Source organism: Trichinella spiralis, assembly GCF_000181795.1.
Source record: "Trichinella spiralis strain ISS 195 chromosome Unknown Scfld2, whole genome shotgun sequence".
In the NCBI taxonomy this organism is placed as follows: Eukaryota; Metazoa; Nematoda; class Enoplea; order Trichinellida; family Trichinellidae; genus Trichinella; species Trichinella spiralis.
The window spans coordinates 10,932,271-10,954,427 of NW_003526941.1; the positions used below are offsets into that span (position 1 = coordinate 10,932,271).

Here is a 22,157-nt window from a genome sequence, read left to right on the forward strand (position 1 = left end):
TCATAAATTAGTACAAAACTATTGGCAAAAAAATCAAATCAATAATCAGAATGTGCCTATTCTTCATTTTTGTATTTAAATAAAAATGAAAATAAAAAACATACTTTTCTTCTTTCGGATATCATTTTTATACCATTGTCAACCATACAAAAAGCATAAATGCCAGCTAACAGAGTCCAAAGTAACAACGGAGTGTGGCCTGTTGTTGCATCAATTTCAAAAGCCTGCAAAAAAGTAACAAAAAAAATATGGATTCTTACAAAAAGTAGTAAAACAAAAATTTATTCTTTGATAGTATGGATAAATTTGAAAAAAATCTCTTTTTAAATTTTATGTATAGTAGAATAAAATTTTATGCTTTTTTTGACATTTAAAATTTACTATAAAAAGTTTCAATTTAATAGAGTCTTTTGTGCTGGCATAAAGCATCGCGATAAAAATTATCATAAGATGCACTTTGTTGATTGTTCGTCATTTCCTGCCACATATGACGTTTCTGTTCAACAAAAATGTAAAGTGAAAAGAAAAACTTCCACAACACAACAAGAATGAAAATGAAAAGATCAAAGCAACTTCTGCTGACTATATTGCCATTTTCATGCAAATAGTGCAGTTAATCAATTTCCGTTTTACAATGCAGCAGGAAATGAAAAAATTCCGCTTTGCTCATTTTTGAATGCTTAGTCATAAAACAATTTTTCCTCGAAGTTCCATTAGATGAAACAAAATATTTTTTCTCTACATATACACGAAAAGAAAAGTGCTATTGGAATAAATCACGTCGATCGTTAAAATTCATAATTGAATTTAATAATAAAATAATATGAAAAACTTACACTCGGTATGAGATTGAATACAGCCGAGCCGGACAAGGAACCGACACCGAGACCGACGAACCAGTTGAGGATCTTTTTGTAGCGACGGGCGCCGATCAACGGCAACAATACGATGCCGACCGCAGCGCAAGAGCTGATTAAAGTGATAAAAGCCAAGCCAATTGCCCAAATTTGCCAAGATGCATGCTGCTGGTGAACATCCCCTCCGGGCAGTGTGGAACAATTCCAACAATTGGTGGTCAACAGATCGTCAGGATGGGTGGAATGATTCGTAACAATTTTGGAAGTGGAATCAAATCTGTGAGGATGCATTCCTCAATTTCTTCTGTCTCTAGCCTTTTAATTCTATGGTTCTATGGGTTGGATCACAAAACGCTATGCTTCACCTTTTGAAATACAAAAGCTGAAAACACAATTTTAATACACGCCAACGAACACACGCACGCACACAATAGAGAAAACAGTAAAATGGCAGCTATTCGAACCAACATCACGACAAAGCACAAAATGATACGTAATAAATAATTAATGAGTAAATAAACTACCAAATAATCGATCAATGCTGCGATTTAAATAAGAATAATAATAATAATAATAAACATTTAAAACTATTCGCCCACTCGTCACCGGACTATACTGTGCTGGCCAATCAAATAGACAATTTAACAAGAAAAAGCCGAAAGGAGAAGAAACAAGGACGTGCGAGACAAACTGGTCGACCAGAACTAGCTTCAATTTCACGCCAATGACAAAATATCCCGCTAACAACAAATATTTATAATCTGTTCAAAATCAAAAAAAAATTAGCTGGACAACGTTTGATGAAAAAATAATTTTTCACTTCATGAATTTTCACTTTCAGTTCACATTTCAGAAAAATTTAATTTTATAAATTCTTATCAAATTTATACGGAAACTTGAAAACTTTCTCTCATCGATCCATCTCAATAACCAATAATTTATTCTTACTCGATCAGATATTTAAATAACAGTTAAAGCATTTTACACAAACTTCATTATTATTCTGCGTCAACAACACACGGTTTACTACTATTTTTGCATTTCAACGGCACGATGATAGCTTGGCCTGGCCAGGAGACTTTATTACTGAACGCGTCTCAAAAAGCCGGTTCAATTTAATCATTAGCTCTGAAGAATGTACAAAAACCAGTTTCGGAGCTATACAAAAGTTCTACACGTATATCTTCAAATAAAAAACATTGCTGAACAACAATTTTCTACAGTATAATTAACATAAAACAATACTTTACTAAATCATTGATCATTAAAAAGCATTTACTAAAACAAAAATATATCAACTGTATTGAAAAAAAAATAAAATTAAATTAAGCATAATTTTCAACTTCATCAAATTTTCAAGTCAATAATAATATTTGAATTCATCTTAAATTTCATTAAATAAAAACTAAACATATTTCAACTGATACAGAACAGTACACTTATCACTACATGATTGAAAAAAATTTTTTTTTCTTTTAATAATCTAAAACTGATCAAAGTTATAATTTGAAAATTCATTCATTCATCTGACAATGTACATGACAAAAAGCAGCCATAGTATTATGCTTGAAACTGTTGTGCACTTTTATTGGATTTTTTTAATTAGTAAATCATAATTCTGAAGCGGATAAAAATTTTAAAAAAGAATTTCTATATGAAAAATTCAATTTTTTCAAAAACTGTTATTATTCAAAGTATGCCAAGTCATAAATTATTTAAAAATATTAAATAAATCAATAAATATAAAATAAAAATAAAAAATAATTGTAGTACCAAAATCTAGAACTTAATTTATTCCTTTTTCACTTGTTGAAAACCATTCCCAACAAGTGGAATTACAACACAGAAAACAAGCAAATCTTTAAATGAGATCTCTATTGAAGAAATAAATCTTTTTTGATTGACGACTCACGTTGACAGAAAAAACAACAATTAACAATTGTCGATGCAATTTCACTTTTTATATGCAAATGAAGTTAACAGTTTCGCCATGCACTATACGTAAATTAATTAATTAATCTCTCCACTATATCTATTCCAAATGTTCATTCTAATGTACTGTAATGTGAAAAAAAGCATGAACAAATCATCTATTCACATACCTTGACTTAACTAATTTGCAATTCAGACTCAGTCAAAGGAATGTTATGACGACCATTTTAAAAATATTTCGTAATTTTAATCTTATTTCAGCAATTTCAGGAAGCTTTAATAGTATTGAGCTTTTATTAATGTTAAAGGAAAATACATCTTACCAGTGTTATGAGATAATTTTACATTTTCGGTGACAACATTCACATTTCACTATTCGAAAACTGAACTATCTGCATTTTTCTAATATTCTTTGAGCAATCTAAATGATATCTATTTGAAACAAATTCTGCTATGTTGATACAAGGTGATTCAAGTTTTTTACATAATAATGAATATCTGAAAACTTTATGAACAAAACCATTTACAAAAGTTTGACTTGGTGCTAGCTGACTAAAATAATAATAATAATAACAAGTTTTCTCTTTTAAAAATTTACACGCTTCCTTTGCATATTCAATATGCAGAAATTAGAAATCAGAGTAAATGTTAACTCTACACACATGCAAATCATCATTTAAACAACAGTAGCAACTGCCAATAAATGTAGTTCTTTGATAAAAGCTTCACCTAATAACAAACAGTTTAAGATTTGTTTTTCATCAGAAATTTAGCAAACGCAAAACTTACGGCATCGAATCTTTTTTGAAGTGCAGAGAATCCGAGCATTTATCGTCAATCTAAAAATGTTATCTTTTAAATAACACTAAATGAAACTGATAGATAAATATACGAAAAACATGATGTACGAAACTGAATATTAGCAAAAACAACAGCAAGTCAGAAACTGAAAAGTCATTATGTTAAAATATGAAAATAATGCGTGCACCCGAATGCACAAATACTGTCAAACAACGGTGTACACTACTTTGATTTCAATAAGTAATAAATTCAGCACACATCTACAGCAACAGATTACCACAATTATCATTTCAGCCATATTGATTTAATCATTAAAAACAAGTTTGCTCTCAACATATTTTTACATTAGCATTGAATGAGCAATTTCAACATCAAAAACAAAAACACTTTTCATAATCTGAAAATCAACGCAAAAATTCTCAGCATCGTCACCTGACAAATTCTCGTCTCATTAATATTTTCCATAATTGACAGATATAAATAAAGTCTGTTCATACTGTAAAATTTATTACTCAAGTGTCAGTTGAAAACATTGCACTGACTGTTGTATAGATATGATATATTAGATTAAATAATGCAATTAAATGATAAACTTTTGTACAATTTTTAAAATATCAAAAAACATTACTTGAGTTTTCCAAATGCTATTAGAATACTGTAACTTGTAAAATGTTTTTTGAAATAAGCTTTATTAAATTTTAATTCCATTTTTTTTCAACATGAAAAGGTTGATTTAAAAATTGCAATTTATAATTTTGATAAAAAGTTCCATATCATATGTTCAATCAGAGTGAAAAGTAAGTATAAATTCGAAAAAAAACCCGAAAATTACTCGCTTCATTTGGCACTGTACTTTTGAAAATATCAGACGAAATATATGCATATGTTTTTTTAATAATAAAATGCCTGCTGTACAATTATTTATTTTGACTACTCTGTTATGCAGAGAAATAAAGGTAGTTGTGTTAATGAAAAAAAAATTTTTTTTTCTGTCGCAGACGTTCTCTTTTTCTGTGCATGATCTAGTGATTTATATATTGACGTCGAATCAGACGATCACTGTTGGCCAACAATCGCTTCGATGCGGTCAAAGTTGTCGAATTGAATCGATCAGTTGGCGGTCATTCGTCGTTTATTGAAACTGAATTCTCTTTTATAGCACAATTCAATCGATCAGTTGCGACTTTTGAAGCGGCCGGCGGTTTCGCATGAACGTCGCGCTTACGCTTGAATCGCAGCAGCTTTGAGTAACAATTCCAATTTTTTGCTTCACACTTCCAACTTCAGAAACAAGATGGCTTTGAAACAAATTGTCGGACAGAGTATGAACTTTTATTCATAAATAAATAATTAAGTATAACTACTATCTATTAATAATTATGTGTATAATAATGTTTGGCTCATGTTAAATTGACGAATTGTTGATGATTCATCTGTATTTAATACTAAAATATTACTGTAAATACCATAAAAATAGAATGAATGGCATTTTATTTTGATTAAATTTGACTTTCCGTTTCTTTTGCAGGGATTTTAAATGACGTCATTCGACCGTTGAAGAAAAACAAAACTCCGTGCGGTTGGAGTGTACTTGTTGTAGATAAGCTGGCGATGCGCATGATTAGCGCTTGTTGCAAAATGCATGAAGTGATGAACGAAGGCGTGACCAGTAAGTTTTCAAACAGTGTTCTGAGGTTAACAGTATGAAAATTGCAATCTGCATTTTTTAATCGATCAGTTGTGGAAGATTTGAACAAGAAAAGGGAGCCGCTCACTTCGCTAGAAGCAATTTATTTGATCGCTCCAACTCACGATTCCATAAATCGCATGATGGCCGATTTTCAGAATCCAATGAAATCACTGTACAAAGCGGCACACGTCTTCTTCACCGAAGGTAATTTTTGATTAGCTGTATTTTTACTTTCACATGTAGTATTGACATTTTTATCAAATTTATTGAAAAAATTAAAGGGTTATTTTTTTTTCAGCTTGTCCAGATGAACTTTTTAATGAATTATGCAAAAGTCCTGCATCTAAACGAATCAAAACACTGAAAGAAATAAACATCGCATTTACTCCATATGAATCTCAAGTATTATATTACGTTTTATTTCATTCTTGTTTATTCGTGGTTTTTCATATTTATAAATTGTTATTACATTGACCTCATCAATAATAATTTATATTTGCATTCATAAATCGATACTATCGAATTGATTACGCATGTTTCGATAATGATGAACTGCCAGTTTGTTGTTTGTTTACTGTAAACATTAGTCCCTGACTATCATTTTAAACCAGCTTTCAGCTTTTTGTGTGGATAATTTAATTATTTTAAATTACTATTTTTGTGACGCAGTGCATTTTTTTTAGGTATATACGTTGGATAGTCCTGAGACTTTTCAATTATTTTACAATCCGTTGAAGCAAGGTGGTTTGATTGCAAACATGGAACGCATTGCAGAGCAAATAGCTACAGTTTGTGCTACACTCGGAGAATATCCAAGCGTTCGTTATCGCAGCGATTTCGAACGCAACGTCGAATTAGCACACTTGGTACAACAGAAGCTGGATGCTTACAAAGCTGATGAACCGACAATGGGAGAGGCGAGATTTCTATTTTTTTTACTTTTCGTAATAGACTTTTGAATAATTTGCGTTTGCAAAAAAATTTCAGGGATCAGAAAAAGCACGATCACAACTTTTGATTTTGGACCGTGGATTTGATGTTGTTTCACCGTTGCTGCACGAATTGACTTTCCAAGCAATGGCGTACGATTTGTTCGACATTGAAAATGATGTGTTCAGGTTGTGTTGCAATGGAAGAAGCGATTATATTTGTTTACATGATTTTTTTAATTTCAAGTTTTTTAGATATGAAACAGGTGCTGGCGGTGAGCATATAGACAAAGAAGTTTTGTTAGACGAAAATGATGATCTTTGGACTGATTTACGCCACAAACACATTGCCGTAGTATCACAGTACGTATTGTTTATTCGTTGTAATTCTTCTTGTACACAAGTGAGTTATAATTTTAATTGTTTAAAGGGAAGTAACGAAAGGCTTGAAAAAATTCATGGAAGGAAAACGGGGTGTTGCTACAGATATGAAAAGTATCAAAGATTTGTCAAATTTAATTAAGAAAATGCCACAATACCAGAAAGAATTGAACAAATATAGCACGCATTTGCATCTCGCTGAAAAGTGCATGCAACGCTATCAAGCTGGTGTCGATAAACTGTGCAAAGTGGAACAGGTAATTTGTTGAATTGTTTGTCTTATTTTATTAAAATTTATTGTTTTTTAGGATTTAGCTATGGGTTGCGATGCGGAAGGAGAAAAAATTCGTGATCCTGTCAAATTGATTACACCGTTATTGATTGAACCATCAGTTGATCACATGGATAAGATTCGATTGATAATGTTGCACATTTTGACAAGGAACGGTATTGTGAACTTGAAATATTCTACTTTATTATGTATTCAGTTTTTTGTTGTATTTTTGTAGGTATATCTGAAGAGAATTTGACTAAATTACTTCAGCATGCCAACATCCCGCCACAAGAAAAAGCAACGATCGTCAACACTGGCTTTCTCGGTTTGAACATCATTACTGAAGTTAGTAATGGAACTGAAATTTTTATTCTGTGATTAATTTTTTTTGCAATTTAGGCCGGCAAAAAACGCGTTTGGCAACCGAATCGTAAAGAACGCATCGGTGAACAGACTTATCAAACTTCTCGTTGGACACCAGTTTTGAAAGATATTGTTGAAGTAAGAAAAAGAAATTATTTTATGCAAATCAAAGCATACAATATAAATTATTATTGTTTTCACTTGTATTGTAGGATGCAATTGATGATAAATTGGACCAAAGACATTTTCCGTTTCTGGCTGGCAGGCAAGCAGTTCCCTCCTACCGTACACCAACTAGCGCTCGTTATGGCCAATGGCACAAAGATCGTGGTCAGCATGTTTTTTACAGATCTGGTCCGAGATTGATTGTTTTTATCGTCGGTGGACTCACTTATTCAGAAATGCGCTGTGCATACGAGGTGACGCGTGAAAAGAAAACATGGGAAGTTGTCATTGGTGAGTCATCATCACCATCAGTCATCCAGTTCAAAAACTGTATGATGATAAATTATTTTTCTTATCCCAGGTTCCGATCAACTGATCACACCCAGAAAATTTTTGGAAAATTTGTCGAAATTGAACCAGCCGGTGTCGGATGCTTGATGGCTAAACAAAAATAGATGAATTGACCGTGGCTGCTACGGCAGTGAGAAAATTTTTGTTTTGCCGCATACAGATATAGTTTGTTTTAATCGTTGTGGTCATATTATATATTTTTTCCAAGTATCCCAGCTTTATTTTCGTTGAGTGTTAATTGTTTATTTCTGTTGGTGCGATGATATATGTATGAAGATTCATGTTGATGACACTGAAACTGAAAAACCACTGGATGGTGTCGTTTAAAAAAGATATTTACTTATTAATGATATTGATTATTATTCATCTTCGAAAGTGACAGGCACCGACCAAACTGCTTTGCTATGCAAATTACACAAAGTCAAGTTTGAAGAATTTTGCCAACAAAAACTGAAGACAGGCAGACACCCACACACCTTAAGACCTTCTTAACATAAAAAATCGTAATTTTTTTTCTTGTCTCAAGGCAGCGGGAAACTTTTTTACAATTTAAAAATATTTGCTTTAACAAAATTTAAGAGAAAAATGAAAGTTAACTGGAATTTTCACGTATATCAGCAAAGAAGCTGGAAGAAACGAATTGGCAAGGAACAGCATGTTTTCACTGCTGTTGCTGCTGCTGCTTTGCGATGGATTGTTTGGCCGCCACAATCAAGTGATACAAACTGGCCAACGGTTTGGCACATTTCAAGAATCGATGCTGAAAAGATGGAAAAAAATAATTTAAAGAAATTTTAAAATATAATAAAAATAAAAACCCTGAGCAAAGCGGATGATGACCAACGCTTGTCCACTTCCACTTCTAAGCAAAAGTCGATAAATTCCTGAAATTCAGGCGAAAGCTGTTCACGACTTTGAAAATCCGGCTTTCCATTGGTGGCAATTAAATAAATAGCCTGTACGTAAATAATAATAATACATCAGTAAATTTTAATTGAACAAAAAAAAAACAAATTGCTTTGCTAACTCGTAATGGATTTTCGTTCAAATACGGTGGTTCACCTTCAACCATTTCGATGGCCATAACACCCAGCGACCAGACGTCTACTTTCGGACCGTACTGCTTACGAGTAACCACTTCCGGTGCCATCCAATATGGTGTGCCGACCATCGTAGTTCGCTTGTTTTGTTCTGGTGAAATTTGCGCACAAAAGCCAAAATCGGTCAGTTTGACGGCGCCATTCATTCCAAGCAATATGTTGTCCGACTTGATATCTCGATGAATCACACCTCGACTGTGCAAAAATTCTAACGCTTGCAACACCTATAAATCACCAATATTATACTTGTCCACGACAATATATGCTGCATATAAAATGATGCCATAAAGAATCAGTTAATTTTTTCTTCAAAATTTATCTTTCAGAAAGATTCCTTCATAAATCATCATATGTGTATATTAACTGTATATATATTTATATACATATGCATGCATGCAATCACCTCTCGGCAAACGGCCGCTATTTGTCCCTCTTCCATTTGACATTCGGTTACAACATCTGTCAATGATCCACCGGCTAAATATTCCATCATTACCTAAATTCATTTGAAATCAATAAAAGAAAGAGAACAATTTATGTTAAAAATTACCCAGAGCTCTTCACCAACTAAGTATGAATCGAGATAATTGACAATATTAGGGTGCTTGTTTTCTCGCATGACCAGAATTTCATTTATAATGAGCTCTTTTTTCGGCTGTTGTGCCAGATTCATCTGCTTAATGGCAACCTCAGCACCTGTACTAACCTCGATTGCCGTAAAAACATGCCCACTTGCACCGGATCCAATCTTCTCCAAACGTGTGTATTTTCGTTGTGGATTTCCAATAGATACGATCAAACGCAATCGTTCTATAACTTCCTCATCCGTCATACGCTTCTTCTTCTGCTGACGGAACTGAGCCACATTAACACCCATCATTCCATTCAATTGAACAGGAGCCGGCAGTGAACCTTCTTCAATCGGCTTAGTATACTAAATATAAAGTATAATGGTCAAAAACAACAACAACAACAACAACAATAATGCTGTAATAAGCCTATTTTAATAACAAAACAAAACTTACAACAGACATCGTACGCGTCGGTCGGTCAGGAATAACAGGAGGCAAATCGTCATCATCATCAGGAGGAGGTGGAGGGGAATATTGAGGTGGAAAAGCCTGTGACTGACAGTATGAGAGTTGTGTATTTGGTAACACATGACCTGAAGGAAGAAAACTGAACGTCAACTACGCACAAAATCAACGGGAAAGTCAATAATCGACCAAAACTAATAATACAATTACTGTGGACGCAATCAAGCGCTATAGATGAGAGAAAAATTAAGCACGCTCACAACACAAAACCAGGCGAATAAAAAACTTACTGATCAACGGCTTCAGTTGTAAAAACTTTTGCTTCGCCGCTTTGCCGTCTGTTGTAAAATAATTCAGAGCATCCAACACTGCCTGAGGATTTCGCTGCTGTTCACTTTTCGTAATCATACTTTGTTGAAGCAAAAGTTTCCACTGTTCAGGCATACCCTAAAACATAACGCATATAAAATTTTAAATAAAAGAAAGGAACAGCATCAGTAAATCTATTCAAATATACCGTAAACTCGCCTGTCTGTGCGTCATACCCTACATGAACGGTGTGTTCAAAATTTGACGGAGGCGAAATTATAGGCTTTTCATTTTGGCGATCATCTTTTTTTGTTTCTAATGAAATTGAAAAGAGAAAACGCAAACATGTGAAAAAAGTTTAGTTAACGCTAAAGAAAAGCAAAGTACTTCGAAAGCCTTTGGATTTTTCCTTCTTATCGCGTTTCTGCTTGCCATGGGAACTTTGTTCTTCAGCATCCGGCTCACGAGGAAGCGGCTTCAGATCCAAAAACGTCTGCTGTGGGTCTTTTGGTGCATTGCTTGCCAGGCGAATCGGTGGAGGTGGCGGCCGGTCGTCGAAGTCAAATTCTTCCAACATTATAAACAACTGCACTTTGACAGAAAACACTAACTAACCATCGAGAAACTGTGCTATTGGAAAAAACAATGTAAATACAGTAATCAGCAGAAGCTGAATAATTGTCAAAAAAGTACACGATAATTGCTGGATACTCTGATCAAGTTCAGGACAAAGAATTCGCGATCAAGCAACGACCACAATGTTTGTCCGAGCACAGATGACGCATCGAATTAGAACTACACATAAAGATAACTAGGTAAAGCATTACAAAACGACAGTACTGTGCGACGACGATAGTGAAATAATTTCGATGACGATTATTTAAATGCTAATTTTAAAAACTGTTGAGTAAGTATATCATTATTTCATATTTATAGCAATTTTACACAGAATTTATCATAATGAAATTCAAGATGTTTTCTCCAGTGAAAAGGTTTTCTGAAAATTTATTTAATAACAAATAGACAAAAAGACAAAAAATAATTAAACAAAAAATTAAACACAGCAAATTTTTACCAAAAACTGATATTTAATAAATTTTACAAATAAACATAATTGGCCTGAAATTTCATGAGAATACTAGAGGTGAAAAATATGTTTAAAGTTGAAAATGAAAGTATTTTATAATTGTATTATATAATTTATCTAAATCTTTTGTAAAATGTGAATTTTATAATCCAATTACAGTTTTGGGTTAATACAAATTATAACTACAGTACACTTCATTTTTCAAAAATGATATAATAGCTACAAGTAAATTTATTTATCTTTGAGTAAATAGTTATAACCAATTATTTATATTTATGAAATATATGAATATCATAAAATACTTTTGCATAAGAAGCAAAATTTTTAACTTTTGTTCATAAAGATTTCCAAGTACATAATTAAAATGCAAAAGTGCTTTATAAATAAAGTAAAATAAAATAATAATTTACATTAATTATTAATGTCATAATATTTATTCGAGTAGTATCTTTTTTGCACTATTACTTTAAGTTTATAAAACACTTTTATTACTTTAATTTATAGTTACGTGAATATGCAGAAGAAAATAAAAAATTTCAATTATTTTTAAAAGGAAAAATTATCAAATAATTCTTAATTATAATTGTTTAATGTCCTAATTCATTTTTTGAGGTCAAAACTAGATTTTCAGGTTTAGTTACCTATTACCTCATTTCGGTATTTGTGTTCCAAGTGTTCCACAGTAAGACTTGGTGTTGGGCACTTTAGTCATTTCATTTCTTTGTCGTTGGCAAGCGAAGTGATATCTCCCTCTGTTGCGAAATGGATATTGAAGTTAAAGGAGAAAATGATTGTTATTACAAGGTGATTGCTATTTTTTTCAACAATAATTTATTTATTCCCTATAATTTTTTATTCAAATGTTATGCTTTCCGAATTAACGCGCCTTGTTCGAATGATTTGCATCTTTTGTTTAAGGAAGTTCATTCAGCAGTTGCCGCCATTTATGTTTTAGTCGAATTTATATAGTTTTAAACATTTTATTTGCTCATTGATAGCGGCATTTTTCTGATAATCTGTTTATTTCTCTTTTATGTGAACGCGGGAAGATCTTTTGTGTAAAAATTTATACTTGAACGTAAATGGTTCAAATCAGTTTTGATTTTTATTAGTGTATTTTTTGTGTTGATTTTGTTGTTCGGTTCTCAAAAATAATATTTTAAATTTCATGTTACGAAATATGCTTATTTACTGAATAATTTAACTAATTTAATTCTCGAACATTACGTTGTTCACATGTGGTATTTTTATTTACATTTATTGAATTATAGGGCACAATTCAAGCCTTGCATACAAATGGAGCGCAAGTTGTTTTGGAAAATGAGTAAGAAGAAGTTCGTTATTTTTTTTTGAGCTTTGATTAAATTTCTCTTAGACCTAACACCCCAAAGTTATATCAGTACGAATATTTGCGTTTATCACCGGCCGATACTTCTGCTAAACCAATTACTTTTACGGAAGGCCAGATTGTAGAGGTATATTTTGTCAACTTATTGATAATACCTTACTTTTTAAGGTTTTCGCTTTTTAAGTGAATGTCATCTCTCCGACACTAATTTTAATGCTTGTTTGATATTATTTTTCAGGTATTTGTTTGTCCGAATGAAGTAGAGCCCTTAGGTTGGTATCAAGCGAAAGTCCATAGCATTAAAGGCGATTTTGTTTGTGTCGACATAAACGCTCCTGTGTCATCAAAAGAAGTGATTAGTGTCGATTTGGTTCGTCCTGTTAATTGCAGTCCGATAATTACAGCAAGCAGTTTTCGAACTACCAAAATATCTGTTCCACCTTCATTGGACGAATAGTATTTAAATATTTATAAATTTAAATATTTTTTTAATGAATAAATATATATATTTTTTTAGTTCCATGCGTCCAGATGCCCACGCTGAATTTGCTCAGCACGTCGGACGTATTTTGGTTAATTATGATCCTCAGTCAAAACAATTGATTGTGACAGTATGTTTTGTGTTGATGATTTTTTTCAGTGGCAAGTTTTGATTTATAAATATGATTACAGTCATGCTACGATGATGCAATTGAACGAGCCGAAATGCTAGCTGAAATGCATTTTCGTCTTTTGTCACAAAAACTTTCTCTTAAACAACGAACCGAAGATGCAACCAAACAGTTACAAGTATGGAAACGTGCGCTTGTTCATATATGTTTAATTTAGTATTAATTTAATCTTTTATTTTTATAGAACACGCATATCTCGCAGGACGGAATTGTGGAACAGTTCGTGGTGCCGCATTATCTGATGGGTCTTGCAATTGGTGGTCATGGATCGAATATTGCGCAGGCACGAGCTGTCGATGGGGTAATTGACGTGAAGATAACGCCGGCCGGTGATGATATGGTTGAATTCCGGGTTATCGCAAATAATGCTAAAGCAGCTCGCAAAGCGCGAAGTTTGCTTGAGTACAGCGAAGAACCATATATGGTGCCTCGAGATATGGTGGGTAAGTAAATCTTCAACAGTATTTTTTTTTTAGTAAGTAAAACGTTTTCTTCAAAAATCGTTTATTTTTCTTTGTTTTAGGAAAACTGATTGGTAAAAGCGGCCTTGCAATTCAAGAAATTGTGGATAAGTCAGGCGTCGTCCGAGTCAAAGTGGGCGATGAGGACTCCTCAAGAGAAAACACCGCAGAGGCAATTCTTTTAACTTTTTCTTGTTACAGTTTTGTTTATTAATATGTCACGTTGCATAACATACTTGAAAATAATTTTAGGTACCGTTTTGGTATATTGGAACAGTTGAAAGTATCAAGAACGCTCGTTTTCTTATGAGTTATCATATGAATCATTTAAAGGTACGAACGAGCCTTCCAATTTTTCCAATTGTTATCCTGGTTAGAATTGTTGTAATGAGACATTAACATTGCAACTTTTCAAACCTAAAATAGATGCGGTTTTATATGTTTTTTATCTTTATCTGCGTTCAGGTGGACAGTATTGATAGTATGAATATGTCTGTTGAGCGCAGGCACAAATTTCTTTTTACACAAGCATATGGTTAGCAGTTGTGCCCTTTCGATTTCATTAGTTTTAGATGTTGACACTGAAAAATAAATGACGTTGAAATAAATGTACATTGATTCAGTAAATTTGAACTTGTTTTTGTAGGAAATGGAGAGTCTTCGACAAGAAGCTCAGGAGTTAAATCGTCAACTCCGAGGCAGAATGACTCCACCGCATAACAATTATTCCAACAACCAGAGTCGAAGTGAAAGGTAATTAATTTTAATTTTAGTTTCTATTTTTGTGTTATTGTTTTTTATTCTAAATTTAGGGCTTACCATTCGGATATCGAGTCGAACCCTCCAGTTCGCGGAAGAGGCGGATATGGGCGTCCGCGAGGTCGTTATATGCGGGGTATGGTGAATATGATATTAGCATCTGGCATGAGTTGTGATTGCTCACGTTTGATTGTATTTTGTTTTGCTTTCGTTTCCGGATAGTCATTATTTTTATTTTAGTTTCACTTGTATGTGCAAACACATGTGTTTATTTTTGCATGTGCTTTTAGGCAGCTTCCGTGCTTTGGCAAAGTTGCAAGAGCGAACGCTTAAAGCGATGGACAGGAAACTGTCCATGCAGGGATTTGAAGGTGGTGGGCACGTTTGCTTTATTTAATTTTTGTTTGTTTGCACTTGTTTTGCACACTGCATATGCTGCATTTTGATTTTACTTTTTTCATAGTGCAATGCAGGAATAGAATATTATTTTTATCGATGGGAAATGTTTTAGGAGCACCGCCAAACAGTGGAGGTGATAGTGATATGATGTATCAAGCTCGTGAGCGTAGACGTCAAGTTGATGAAGAAAGCAACCCAGCTCCTGAGCATCCCGAAGATCGAGGTGAATTGATTGAAAGTTACTATTCTTGTTTTGAAAAAAAGTAATTATTGATTTTTAGATAGCGCGTCATCACAGGAAGCCGGTACCAATATGGGAATACGCCGCAATCGACGTCGTCGTGAAGGGCGTGTTCACCGTTGGACTGGAGGCCGTGGTAGCGGTGGTAATAGACCATTCCAATCTGGTGGTGGTCGTGCTTCTAAAGAGCAGCATAGTTCGGGCGCGGAAACTGCCGAACTCTTGTCCAATGGCAAGCCGCCTCGTGCAGCAACTGGCGGAAATCCATCACAGCAGCAGCAGCAGCAACAACAACAACAGCAACATTCTATAACTGATAAATCCGGTGGCAGCTTGGTCAACGGAAGTTCATAATTTCATGGGAAAACAGCATCCATCATCAGCCGAATAACATTGATTAACGTATTATATCGTGACTCCAACTCATATCCAGTTTTTGTCAGTTTATTTTTTTAATACTACTCTATCCTTAAGCGTTTATTCTTTCTTTTCGCTCTTTTTCTATAAGTGTGGCTTTTGCTATAATGTGATAAAGGAAGGGAATGGGATATCCTTTTCTCTCCACACATTGATCATCATCGTTCATATTCATTCATTCATTCGAATTTCAGTTTATATATACGTATCCAACTTCAGCATTTTAACGGCGGTTTTTCATTACTATCCATTTCAAAACAGATATTTATTGTTTGGCTTGAAATGTATTAATCGACTCGGACATGAAAAGATAGCCCAGGCTTTTTTTGAAAAAATTTCCATAGTCGTTTGTTTGCTTGCGGGAGAGAAAACATTAATCGTGTAGCCATTGTGCACGCTTGCCTATGCACTGAAACGAGCTGTGTGAATGGAGTTGAGTGTACTTACTTTTCTTGGAATGAAAACTCAATCGAAACAGAGTGTGATGATTGTTTTTTTTGTTTTGTTTTTTTCCTGGTAAAGCGAATCTGCATGCGATAACATTTCGAAAAATGACTTATCTTTTGATGAAAATTTTTTCCACTTGTTATTCAACTAAAAGGACGTCTTATTTACAGTAGGCTTTGTCTATGTGAATGAGATGTTTTTTTTGTTTTTGTAGAATTACAATTGTAACAAAGGCACGCAAATATTTTCTTTCTTAGTGACACCATACATTCTTCCATTTCAGTTATATTACTGCGATAGAGATTTACCCAAACAAAAAAAGTTTTTGAAAATGTCGATTCCACTGTATTCCGTATCCTTCAGACGGCCAAAAGCAGCAGTATCACGTTGCAGGGTGCCTCGATGAAATAGTTGGAAACTTGGTGTTGCTTGTGTTCAATAAACAGTTTGTTGGATTGGTTAACAAATGCCAAAAAACCGTAATACAATCAAATATGTTTTTCCATTTGATATTAATTCCAGTTAAAAATGTAAAACTGGGCATTACAAAACTATGTTGCAATGAAATGTACACTTTTGAAATCTATTAGAAAAACATGTATCAAAAAAAATTTATTCCAAACTACCGTCTAATTTAAATAAAGTATAATCAAGATTAAAAAACTAATTTAAGCAGCACATTTTTTTCAACTGGTGTTGTACTTTGCACTCTTCTTCGACTCGGTTGCGAATGGCCGTTTCGACGGGTTTTTCGAATGCTTTCAATCCGAAACATTTCTCATATTGAGCTAATAATATTGCAAGCATGTTCGGTATCTCATTTCTAGCACACTGGCATTCCATACTTTCAAGTTGTTTCAATTTTTCTTGGCAATGATCAGTCATACTTAACACAAAATACACAAACAGAGAACGATAAAATCAATACAGAAATATTAATAATTGCAAAATGTAAAACGAAACATACTTCAACATGCAAACACCGACAGACGAGCAAAGCTCTCGGAAAAGCATGTCAATGCGTAAAACGTGATCGAACGAAGAGTGTTGATACTGGTGAAATACATTGGTCAGACATTTTTTAGTATTCATAGATGAATCCAGATTTGGACAGACATTTTTCGAATTGGCCGCCCTTATCGATTTGATCGCAACAGTATCGAACAATTCATCCGGCCTAAAATTAGAAAAGAATGAATTTGTGCATCTTATTATTTCTCATTGTTTTTCGTTTAGGAACTTTTTTCCGTATTGCACCAGTCGTTTGTAATAATCAGAACGAGACGGAATATCTATATTTTCAGGAAATTCGAAGCCTGGAATCACTTTGCGTATGCATTTTTGGATCAGTTGCACGGTGTCGTTGTACGCTTCCAACATGCATTTTTCCTCATTACCGTTGTACTCACGGTCAGATGAATTACTGAACCACAGTGGATTGAGAACAATTTTAATTTCTATTTCAGAATAAGGAGTCACGTTGGCAATGGGATCGATGCGATCAAACCGATCTGGCGTTGCACATTGGTTTCTAAAATGGTAATCCACATCAAACATTGTTAACTTGTTCAAAGTTATATTTTGCAAGCTAAATACTTTAAAATTTTTTTCGAAATATTCATTTTACAAAACATTATGCTTATCACACAATTCGTTCATCGTATCATAACAAACAACATACATGGTGAAACAGTTGCTGACTTTGGAAATGAACGTCTCTTGATCAAAGGCGGGATATTTTGTTTGCAACACATTTGCATAGTGAATGTCCAGACAGTGGAAGAAGTCTGTAATTTGTACGCCGCATTCGTAGGATTCAACTACAGACGCAACAGAACACCATATTATTGCAAGCACTCCTGCACAAGTCAGGATCATGTTCCTGATGGAACGAGAAATATTATTTTGAAATTTGGAAATTTTCGCTCAGAAATTACCACTATTGACATACTTTTTCTTGTTTCAACCTTTCAAAATATTCATTGCTTTCAAATCGATCATCCCCATCCTGACATTTAACATTATGTGTGAAACGAAAATATTCAAAATAATGGCACAAAACAATGAAAATTTAAAATTAAATAGAAATTTTCAGCTAAAGACGCCTTTATCAAAATTTAGTACTTTTTTTAAATAAAAAACATTGAATTATTATATTGGTTAAACTTTAGTGCAATTAATTACTGTAAGTCGATGGTTCAGGATTGCTTTTGCCAATATATATCTTGGCTGTCTTGACTTAAATTATCATTCGTCTTTATTATTGAATCAGTTTAATTATTTTTATAGCATTATTTTTGTCTGCTTTCTTCGTGCATTTAAAAAATGCTATCATCATGATAATCTGAAAAGAAAACTGTAACGAATGTTCAAATGAGTGCGGGGGCGTGGCGTTAAGTGGGTCGTTCCATTTTGCTAGCTGGGTATATGTATATAATACTGTTTTGTTAATAGAATTTTAATTCGAATAATACTAATGATCAACTAGAGAATGGTAGTGAAAAATTAACATGAACTGACTGCTGTATAATAACTGTTAAGCTGTACTTATCGTTTTTAAATTGTTCAAGTAGTTTGATAAAATGGTTTAAGCAGATTAGTCAATTAAGTATTATAAGTCACGCGTTGAATATTTAATCTCCAAATAGTCCATAAAATCATCTTTTATTTAAATCTAAAAGTAGAACATTGACTTTCTATTCGCATTTCTCGCGTCATAAAAACATCAGTAATTGTATAATTAATTGTCCACTTTGTGAATTTGTTTCAGAAAACTGCTTTGGGAGTTAAAGTTTGTTTTTTGTTGATTTTTCTTGATTTGTGTGATTTAATCAAAGTTCTGTTTTTATACGCTACTAGTTTGAAAATTTATATCAATTTATACACCCACTGGATGTCAAAATTTTATTGTTTTCTTCTTCTTCGTGTTCCTGATTGTGATCGAAGTGATTGATCAGTTTTAATTAAAAATTTGAAGCAACAGAACTGTCAACCACGCATTTCCAAACTCCCAGAGTAATGTCTTCTTGGTACCTACGCATTATGCGATGCCATCTTAGAAGCTCTCATCTAATTCATGCCTGTGGACATGATTGAACTGTGAAGTGAAATTCATCAATTGTAAACTTGATATTAAGGTAAAAGTTATTTAAACACTTGTAATTTTAAACTAATTCAAACTGATATTATAAACATAAATGATTTGCAAAGCAGTTGCGTTGTTTTTGTATATTTTTTACGGTTGGTTCAATTTATGTGCACACAGTGGTAAGAGGCATTTGATGCTGCATTGTATTTTTGCATAATTACATTTTACATTTTTGTTTTAATTAAATTTTTACATGTTTACATTTTAGTATGAATGTTAATTTTTTCTATTTCAGCAAGAAGGGTTGATGAATTTACAGTTATTATACCGGAAACATCTGAAACTTGCACTGTTGAACTGAAATATGGAGTTGGATATTCTTACAGGCAGTTGGATGAAGAATATGGAATCTATTCGCTGTCAGCTTGTGTTCACTTGTGTAAAAGAAAATATTTTAATTGTGCTGCAGTTGATTTCGATCGTCAAAGAAATGTTTGCATTTCTTTGAAACGTGCCACTGCTGATACAACGCCCTACATGAGATCTTCTGGAGACTTTGCCGTAATCACTTACTGCTCAAAAGGTACACGTTTGTGAAAGTATTGTGCAAAAATGTTGTTTTGGTTGAAGAACATTTTCAATGGAACATTTTCTTTTGACATGAAATCTTTTTCATAATATTCATTCTATTATGCTAATTAATTTTTAGGTAGTGAAATGTTTGGAAGAAGAACTACGGACTTTAATTTCTACAACAGCGATACAACTACTCCATCATATTCTAGTGAGGAAATTTTTTTATTAAATGGAAATATTATAATTCTCTTGTATTTGTTTTTTGAAGATTATGGAAGGTTTCGAAGCAGAACGACGAATTTTGATTTGTACGACAGTTATACAACAACTCCATCATATTATGGTATATATCTGTTCTTTTAATTTCATTAGAACTGAAAACTTTGATAATCATCAATTGAATATTCTTCAATAACTCTTATTTGCATATTTTTGTTAGAAAATAAATTATTTTCTAATTAGGTGCTTGCCCTGATGGTGAAAATTCGTTTAAAACTTGCCTTAGCAGTTCCTCGTGTCCAGATGGTTATTATTGTAAAGATGGAAACTGTTGTCGTGACAAAGGTTCAGGAAAAGGCCGTTGTCCATTTATAAAACCACGAAATTTTTCAAATTCAAAATTTTGTCTGTCTGACGCAGACTGCGGTTTTCATCAAAAATGCTGCAAATATGACTATCTGCAGCGGTGCACTGATACAATTTGAAATACAATTGAAGCTGTTCAACAATTCATATAATAATTCAATTATGCGATGTACTTCTTAATTCAGTATTTGATTGGTGTTTACTTTGAATAAAAATTTTTGTGCTTTGTTAATGCGTGTTATTGGTGTTATGCTATCATCAAAAATAATGTTGTTTACATGAAAACTTGTCAGACGTCTTATTCGCGTTATTTATTGTACGTGATGATCGTAAACATTACTGTAAACACAATGTTAATTCTTTTTATATTTGTATTCGTATATTATTTGGTTTTGAAATTGTTTTCTTTCATGTAAAATTACATTTTTATGTTTTCAATTCTTGAATCAAATAGAAGTGGCATACAGAAATGATCATCTATTCACTATAAGTTTCTTGCATTTTGTTGCAGATTCAGTTGCGTTAAAATGAAAATTATCAAATATATTAAATTATGAAAACAAAGAACAAGAATATACAAAACGAAATACATGTAATTCATTCGACTATGATAATTAAGTTTTGAAAATGATTGATGAAAAAAGTTCCCGCGCAAAATGCAAATTATGTGATACTTATTCAAAACGCGTGCTTTATACTTTGCTGTGTTGAACATGCTTTTATAACGCAAGAATTTTAAATTATGTGCAAAAAATAAATAGTATTATATTGTCATATCTGATTAAATTTATAGTATTGTCATTTTTGCAAAAATTTGAAGCGAACTGTTCAAGTAAGATACTGTATCTTATATTTGAAAAACCGGTTTTAGATTTTTGAAATCTTACTATTCCTCACTTTTCACTCACTTCACTGTGCAATGAATGGTTGAGTGATCATTTGAGTTGTCACATTTGTATGTTGCCATTTAAATTACTGTTCAGTGAGTATTTTTAAATGATTTATTTAGCAGTTGTTATTGAATTAACCCTTGTTTTATGAATACAATTTAAGCTTATAAGTTTTATCATAATTAAAATTTTCTTGATTTTTAAATCCGAATTGTCGCTTTTTTTTGTTTCGTTCAGAACATGCGTTACTATTTCTCCGTTTTATTGTGATTTTGTATTTATTTTTCAAATTATTTTTTATTAATACACAGTTATATAGCCGTGAGGTTATTTTACCGCATCGTACATAGTGCATCGATAATTTATTTTATCAGTTGATGATGATTTGTTTTCTCTTTTCATTTTAGGTCAGAATAAATGTTCCATAATTCGTGCATGTTTACCGTCACTGAAATACCGAATTTGAAATTCATCAACGAAAATCAACTACCAGTAAATGTTTCAAATTGCTACTTTTCGTCTTTTTTAAAGGTAAGCACAGATTTTTTTATACTGTACTATTTGTTGCTATTTTCATTATGAGATGACTTTTCAAAATTATGTAAAAGAAGTTGTTTATGTATATTTTTTAATTTTATCTACTGAATTGGTGAAATTTAGTTTCCTCTGTTGCAATATAAGTTTTTTGTGAAAAAAATCATTTTAAAGTTACAAACTGAGCAGAAAAACAAAAAATAGGCTTAGAAATTATGAATGTAGTGAAAGCAAATATTTACATGTGAACAAACATACAAAGTTGTTAGTTAAAGGTTGATTGTTTCATTTTGATTTTCTTCCATTTGGCACCGATGTTTGCACGATTAAGGCCAATAAAAAGCCAATGTAAACTTTTTATTTCTTGAAAATGATTAACATTCAGGTGGTGGTGGTGGTCGTTGTTGTTGTTGTTGTCGTTGTTGCTGCTTCTGCTGTTGTTGAGACAACATTTAGTATTTGATA

At 32.7% G+C, this 22,157-nt stretch overlaps 7 protein-coding genes across 7 annotated transcripts; 4 read left to right on the forward strand and 3 right to left on the reverse strand.

The window, feature by feature from the left end:
* Positions 1-7: 7 nt before the first annotated feature.
* On the reverse strand, positions 8-1,148 carry Tsp_07850 (hypothetical protein). Its single transcript, XM_003381258.1, has 3 exons — positions 837-1,148; positions 105-224; positions 8-61 (listed from the first exon to the last, which is right to left on the reverse strand). The coding sequence occupies exons 1-3, from the start codon at positions 1,146-1,148 to the stop codon at positions 8-10; spliced, it is 486 nt and encodes a 161-aa protein (XP_003381306.1).
* Positions 1,149-1,855: 707 nt separating this feature from the next.
* Positions 1,856-4,473, reverse strand: Tsp_07849 (hypothetical protein). Its single transcript, XM_003381259.1, has 5 exons — positions 4,423-4,473; positions 3,579-3,628; positions 3,296-3,341; positions 2,005-2,074; positions 1,856-1,953 (listed from the first exon to the last, which is right to left on the reverse strand). The coding sequence occupies exons 1-5, from the start codon at positions 4,471-4,473 to the stop codon at positions 1,856-1,858; spliced, it is 315 nt and encodes a 104-aa protein (XP_003381307.1).
* Positions 4,474-4,884: 411 nt separating this feature from the next.
* Positions 4,885-7,847, forward strand: Tsp_07848 (protein ROP). The gene is made up of 13 exons (XM_003381260.1): positions 4,885-4,912; positions 5,119-5,259; positions 5,329-5,484; positions 5,579-5,682; positions 5,964-6,224; positions 6,268-6,398; positions 6,465-6,581; positions 6,640-6,847; positions 6,899-7,037; positions 7,100-7,209; positions 7,264-7,365; positions 7,440-7,711; positions 7,754-7,847. Exons 1-13 carry the CDS (start codon positions 4,885-4,887, stop codon positions 7,845-7,847), a joined length of 1,863 nt encoding a protein of 620 aa, XP_003381308.1.
* Positions 7,848-8,404: 557 nt separating this feature from the next.
* Tsp_07847 (serine/threonine-protein kinase PAK 2) lies at positions 8,405-10,766 on the reverse strand. The gene is made up of 9 exons (XM_003381261.1): positions 10,577-10,766; positions 10,398-10,492; positions 10,171-10,327; positions 9,869-10,008; positions 9,394-9,777; positions 9,247-9,339; positions 8,771-9,067; positions 8,562-8,699; positions 8,405-8,503 (listed from the first exon to the last, which is right to left on the reverse strand). Exons 1-9 carry the CDS (start codon positions 10,764-10,766, stop codon positions 8,405-8,407), a joined length of 1,593 nt encoding a protein of 530 aa, XP_003381309.1.
* A 1,272-nt stretch (positions 10,767-12,038) lies between these two features.
* Positions 12,039-15,957, forward strand: Tsp_07846 (fragile X mental retardation syndrome-related protein 1). Its single transcript, XM_003381262.1, has 13 exons — positions 12,039-12,080; positions 12,548-12,600; positions 12,652-12,751; positions 12,863-12,994; positions 13,297-13,413; positions 13,498-13,738; positions 13,819-13,889; positions 14,009-14,089; positions 14,403-14,509; positions 14,569-14,651; positions 15,027-15,137; positions 15,196-15,300; positions 15,767-15,957. Exons 1-13 carry the CDS (start codon positions 12,039-12,041, stop codon positions 15,955-15,957), a joined length of 1,434 nt encoding a protein of 477 aa, XP_003381310.1.
* A 393-nt stretch (positions 15,958-16,350) lies between these two features.
* Positions 16,351-17,554, forward strand: Tsp_07845 (hypothetical protein). Its single transcript, XM_003381263.1, has 7 exons — positions 16,351-16,413; positions 16,542-16,549; positions 16,693-16,765; positions 16,847-17,075; positions 17,105-17,220; positions 17,256-17,429; positions 17,486-17,554. The coding sequence occupies exons 1-7, from the start codon at positions 16,351-16,353 to the stop codon at positions 17,552-17,554; spliced, it is 732 nt and encodes a 243-aa protein (XP_003381311.1).
* A 1,662-nt stretch (positions 17,555-19,216) lies between these two features.
* On the forward strand, positions 19,217-22,155 carry Tsp_07844 (putative PAN domain protein). The gene is made up of 9 exons (XM_003381264.1): positions 19,217-19,286; positions 19,403-19,696; positions 19,817-19,891; positions 19,952-20,026; positions 20,146-20,328; positions 20,562-20,620; positions 21,062-21,100; positions 21,470-21,484; positions 22,078-22,155. Exons 1-9 carry the CDS (start codon positions 19,217-19,219, stop codon positions 22,153-22,155), a joined length of 888 nt encoding a protein of 295 aa, XP_003381312.1.
* The last annotated feature ends 2 nt before the right edge of the window (positions 22,156-22,157 follow it).